This window comes from Manihot esculenta, chromosome 11, assembly GCF_001659605.2.
Source record: "Manihot esculenta cultivar AM560-2 chromosome 11, M.esculenta_v8, whole genome shotgun sequence".
Lineage (NCBI taxonomy): Eukaryota > Viridiplantae > Streptophyta > Magnoliopsida > Malpighiales > Euphorbiaceae > Manihot > Manihot esculenta.
Window position 1 is genome coordinate 20309369 of NC_035171.2, and position 5637 is coordinate 20315005.

Genomic DNA, 5637 nt, shown 5'->3' on the forward strand with positions numbered 1-5637 from the left:
ACATGTTGATTTAAATTTAATTAATGTGAGTAAAAAATTAATATTAAATTTATAAATTAATGTAAAGTTATTTTGGGGAAGGGACGTACTGTTGTGAACATCAATTCTGATTATATGAGAATTCCAACACATGGTTTGACCTAATGATAATAACAAGGTTACTATCAGGGCCCCATGTTTCATTAAGTATTTCCGTCCTATAAAACCTCAACCAATAAACTTTTTTAGAAAATTCGATTTCAAAAATTAGAATGATAAAATAATTAAATAATTTAAAATAAAATTAAATAATTAATTTTGCAAAATTCACTCCAATAAACATTCTTTACGGTGTGAGTATGTAATTATAGAAAATTAAATAATTATAAACTAATTGATTGATAGAGAGTTATTAGGAGATTACACTGATTAATTAATAAAAAATTATTAAAAATTATCTTAATAAGGTCTTATAATCTGTATATATACTCATTTATTTCAATAAAAAACATACTGAAATTGCTCAATTTCTTTATTTTATTATAAAGTATCAGATTATTTTATTATAAGTCATTCCTGTAAGAAAATTCAAGAAAATTTAATGAAGACACAGAACAATTGGATGATCTATTCACTAAATTTTTAAATAGATCTCGAATTGAATATTTTTCTAACAAATTAAATTAGACATGATAAATATCTATCATCTAACTTGAAGTGGAGTGTTACAGTCTGAACGTAATCTGTACATAATTATGAGAAATTATATAATCATAGGAAATTATATAATTATAGACTAATTTATTGATAGAGGATTATTAGAAATTGTTTTAACAAAGTCTTATAATATGTATATATACTCATTTATTTCGATGGAAAGACATTCTGAATTTGTCCAATTAGTTCTCAACCAGTCATATACGCAAAAAAAAAAAAAAAAAAAAAAAAAGGAAAATTACATAGAGGAAGAAGCTAACAATCCCATGTCCACTAATAAAAAGCCTTAAATCAACTATATATATTTATGTTTTGGACAACAACTTCACAATTATTGTGAGTGCTACAAATACCATAACTACAAACCCACATCATTCTTTTTATCATACTTGAATGCAACCATATTAACTACCACATTGCAACAAACATCTACACATCAATTACTAAATTTTTGCATGCTAATTGATTTATAAGATCTCATCTGCGAATGGTTTGATATGAAACTTTTCCATCTTCGACCTGGTCGATAAAATGGTATCACTCAACCGACAAGATTCAAGCTTCAACTCCCTCAACCGAGCCTTTGTTTCCTCCACTAGTGCCTTTGCAGCTGCAACTTCTTTTTCTTTTTTAGCTAAATCCTCCATCATTGATTCTAGCTCTTTCTTTGTTGATTCTATAGTATGAATGCAGCTGCTTTTCGCTTCCTCGGCTGCTTGTTGTTGCTTATTGAGTTCCATGGCTTCTGTGAGTTCATTCAGTATGCTCCGCAGCCAACTAACATCTATTTGTACAGACTCTATATCCTTGAGAACAGCCAGAAATTCTTTCACTTTGGATTTTGATAGCTGATTAAGAGATGTGGATTGCAACTCCTGAACCACAGAGCAAAGGCATTCTAGATAATAAGCACGCAAGGAAGTCGATTCCAACCGACAGTTTGCAGCTATATCCCCATACTTGTCCAGGATTAACTGCAAGATAGAGGCAGCAGTTGATCTCACGTGATATTTTCCGACTGACACGCAGGAATCAGAAATAACGGACTGAATTTCATCGTCACTCTCTTCTGAAGCACGGGAAATGTTAGTAAAAGTGGAATTCAGAGACTTAGAAGTTGGAGCATTAGTGACTTCCAAATTCTTGGAAATAGGAGATGAAGCTTTCTCAGATGAAGCAAGAGACTTCTGGTCGTCCTCCGGATTGGTTGGCGGCACAATGGCAAAACAAGTAAAACTACCAAGTGAAAGGCTTTTGGTACCATTAGGCTGTTAGAGACAGATAATGTAAGGTGTCAAATATACATCAAAACTAAAATTTTAGCTATTCTTTGTGCATGCGTGTAAGGGGGAGATAGAGAGACTCACCATTAAGTTCCCAGATGGATGCACAAATTCAGTGGATTGAACTTGTCCCTTGTCAAAGGAATGATCTTGTGGAAAAGCTTCTTCAGAATGTTGACCGGATGATGAAGAAGATTGACTGTTCTCTGATTCCACTTTTTTCTTCGTGGACAAAGGTGATCGAGGTGACAAAGAGTCAGTAGAGTACACTGTTTTAACAGCAGAAATATTGTCTCTAGCAGACCTAGGCAGAGATTCAGATCCCTTCTTTTTTCTGCCAAAGCTTCGAGAAGCTTCAAAAATGAAAGAGCCTGCTATAACAATGGAGTATCATGAGGAACATGAGCTAAAATTGAAGAAATATCTAACTTCAAGGATACAAGAATTAAGAATGTAAATTTTCTTTAATGCGAAAGAAAACAGTCTGCATATTCTCTCTATTCCCAAAAACAGCAGCGTTTATAAAATGGTAAGCATATCCCAAAACACTTAATATTCCAACAAAATTAAGTATATCGTAGTATTTTCCTAATGATACTTCATTAGTGATTCATTTTGTAACGTGTTCTCATTGGTCAGTCCATTATTGGTAAGACCTGTTAAACATTGAAGAAAAGAATTAACAATAGATGGTGCCAGGATGCATGTTAGTTAGCAGAACCAGCTGGACTTGGCTTATGAAATCCAATGACACCCTACCCTCTAAAAGACCCTGTTGAAAAGTAAAAACTCTGCAGGCTGCGGCCTAAAATGGACAATAATCCAAGGGTTAAAAGGACGTCAATGGAGGACAATAGAGATGAATTCATGTGCTAAGGTTCACCATTCATATATATTATGACAAGAAATATGTCACTTGTAGTGAACTCACCAGGTTAGACTAATTCTCTGCACAAATACTCAACTAAGTAAATAAGGTATTAACTAGACAACATGGTACAGAACTAAATCACATTTCTTCACTTTCAGAGTTCATCTATTAAGATCAACTAAATTTGACCGAAAGGCTTGAGCATGCTGACTGATAAGGAAAGACAACTTTTTCTAGTGAAACTGTTAGATTTATGGCATCTTAGAAATTGAAGAATTAGCTATTTGGTTTCGTCAAATAAGATTGTGTTTGGCTCTGCAGAATGCAGATGTTCCATCTTCCATCGGGCTAACAACAGCTAAACTTTTACAACAGTTATTCACTAATTACTTGTAAGATTATGATCAGAACAATTTTCTAACAAATTTCTAAGACAATATTCTAATCAAACTATAGTTTTGGTAAGTGTCGCAAAAAATTTTAAAGGCAAGGTGAGGTTTTGGAAGGTAAGATATAAAAACTTCCCAAATCCACCAATTTTGTATGTTGAATCAGAACCTCCAAAAACTTTACTTTGTTTAACAAGAAGGCCATGTGTCTGATACTTTAGAGAAGTCATATCTCACCTCCAAAAACTTTCTCCCAAACATATTGTGGAAAATTCTTGGTACCCTCTGAATATATTTTATGACACTTTCAGGGGATATCTCATTGCTGGAGTTGATTAAGAAAGTCAGCTATTTTCTTAGCTAAAACAGATCAAAGGCTTCGCACAAAAACACGACCAACGAAGGATTGCATCATTGTAGAAGAACAGGAATGCAGAAAAACATACAAATACTAGTTTTGGAACTTTCTCATCTCGTGAACCTCGTTTGGCATGAATGATTTTGTAAGAAAAGAATTCAAATAAATTCTTGCAAAAACAATTCATGATTTCATTTTCATACAAGGTGATAATTTTTAAAGTTAAAAAATTTTGAATTCTTTTATTCCAAACAAGAATTTTGCAAGAAAAGAATTCAATTGAATTGAATTTTTACAAAATTCTTGATTCCAAATGAAGGGTCCATGTACGAAGATTTCTCATGGTAAGGAGACTAAGATGATGAAATAAACAACCCATCAAAACACAACAGTAGCAATATGAATTACCTGACTTTTTCTTCTCTTTCCGTCCCTGGCCTTGTGCAATTTTTTCAAGGCAAGCTACAGCACATTCATGATAGGGATTGGAAGCATTAACACAATCTGGATGAACTCTTCCATAATCAGCCATCTTTTTGTCAACCTATAGCAATTTTCACCCAAAATTTATTAGCAAAGCTGGACAAATTTCCTTAAAATTTAATTAACCAATTGGTAAAGATTAGATAAACAGAAAAAGAACCTATTGATTCTGGCTGTAATTTTTGTTATCAAATTTAATCTAATTTCTTCCTGGTTTTTTGCAATCAAATTCCATGAAGATCCAAAGCTGATTTTAGTAACTTCAGTACACATACAAGTACAAAATAACTATACAAGTACAAACTGTTAGTTTTCACAACCACCAAAATGAATGCAGAACAGATCATTCTCAACAATTTAAACTGTAAAGTATAATCAAAACTAAAAAGATCATATGAAAAAAAAAAAAAAAAAAAAAAAAACTATGAGAATAACATACAAGAACAACTCAAAGCTTCAGTTCTAGCCAAATAGTTGGTTTAGTGGAGATAAAACACAACCAATTGAATGGACGATGTTTATTATTTTCTTTTAAAAACATCAAAATCATAGAATACAGACAAAAGACTACAAAGGAACGTTAATATCTTAGGGAAAAAGATTCAAGAGAACAAATTCCTCCTTTCTCCCTACCACTTCCAAGCTCTCCACCGAGAATACCAAGAAACCAGGAAAAGAAAAAGAAAGCAAGAACGTGTAGACTGCTAACAACCCACCTTATAAAGACGAACAAAAACTGCAAATTTCTCAGAGAAAACAGAAAAAGATCTGAAGGGACTAAGAAAACACGAGAAAATTTCCACAGAGCAAAAGAGAAAAAAAAAAAAAAAACCAATAAAGCATTACCCAGAAAGAGAAAGAGAGGACTCCACTGCTTCAAAGATGGCATATGCTGTTTGCACACATAATTTGACTATTCACACTATTGTTTTTTTTCCATTTGCCTCAAATAAATTCTCAGTTCTTCAACGTCACCTTCTTTGAAAAAACAGATTTAAAAAATAAAATAAATAAATAAAGAAGCTTTTTTGGGCTGGTTTGTCTCCGAGTTTGACTAATCAGAAAGACTAAGACGCATCACCTTTACTCGTAGCGTGGCCTTCTCCATCGACATTTATAGTCGGGATGACATCACTATCACGTGCTCCTGATTATATTGCACGTGCAATCCACCGCTTCTACTTTATTTTATTTTATTTTATTTTATTGTTTTTTTGTCATTTCATGTTAAATGCATGTTGTTTTTTTTTTTTAATTTTTTAAGTTAATTTTGTCCCTATCACATTAATATATTTTAATGTAAGTTTTTAATTTTATTATGTTATTATTACGATTGTATCAAAGCTTATTCTATAAATCACTAACGCAATATAAGCCAGCTTTCTATGTATACATCGTGTTGAATTTTTTATTTTTGTTTTTGCTAGACCGGCTGCATCAGAGAATAACCAAAAAATATTCATATAAAATAAAATAAATATAATAAAATAGTATATATCCTATTAAAATTCATTTCTTTTTTTATACATTTGGAAGAGTTGTTAGGATGGAGAAAAA

General features: G+C 32.1%; 1 protein-coding gene across 9 annotated transcripts; it reads right to left on the minus strand.

Annotated features, from left to right (window-relative positions):
• Positions 1 to 965: 965 nt before the first annotated feature.
• LOC110626937 lies at positions 966 to 5159 on the minus strand. Of its 9 annotated transcripts, none has more exons than XM_043962126.1 (5): positions 4927 to 5159; positions 4241 to 4340; positions 4006 to 4141; positions 2064 to 2353; positions 966 to 1964 (listed from the first exon to the last, which is right to left on the minus strand). In XM_043962126.1, exons 3-5 carry the CDS (start codon positions 4127 to 4129, stop codon positions 1164 to 1166), a joined length of 1215 nt encoding a protein of 404 aa, XP_043818061.1. In that variant the 5' UTR covers positions 4130 to 4141; positions 4241 to 4340; positions 4927 to 5159; the 3' UTR covers positions 966 to 1163. The 9 variants fall into 9 exon arrangements, with proteins under 9 accessions (XP_043818061.1, XP_043818062.1, XP_043818063.1 ...); XM_043962127.1 differs by lacking the exon at positions 4927 to 5159 and adding an exon at positions 4797 to 4859; XM_043962128.1 differs by lacking the exon at positions 4927 to 5159 and adding an exon at positions 4520 to 4538.
• Between the last annotated feature and the right edge of the window lie 478 nt (positions 5160 to 5637).

What these genes read in the sequence shown, in the direction of transcription:
- LOC110626937 (XM_043962125.1), bottom strand. Translation starts at nt 4,129, where the DNA reads ATGGCTGATTATGGAAGAGTTCATCCAGATTGTGTTAATGCTTCCAAT. An exon ending in GAAAGAGAAGAAAAAGTCAG is followed by an intron (nt 2,354 to 4,005) that starts GTAATTCATATT and finishes CCATTGTTATAG; the next exon opens with CAGGCTCTTTCATTTTTGAA. An exon ending in ATCCATCTGGGAACTTAATG is followed by an intron (nt 1,965 to 2,063) that starts GTGAGTCTCTCT and finishes TGTCTCTAACAG; the next exon opens with CCTAATGGTACCAAAAGCCT.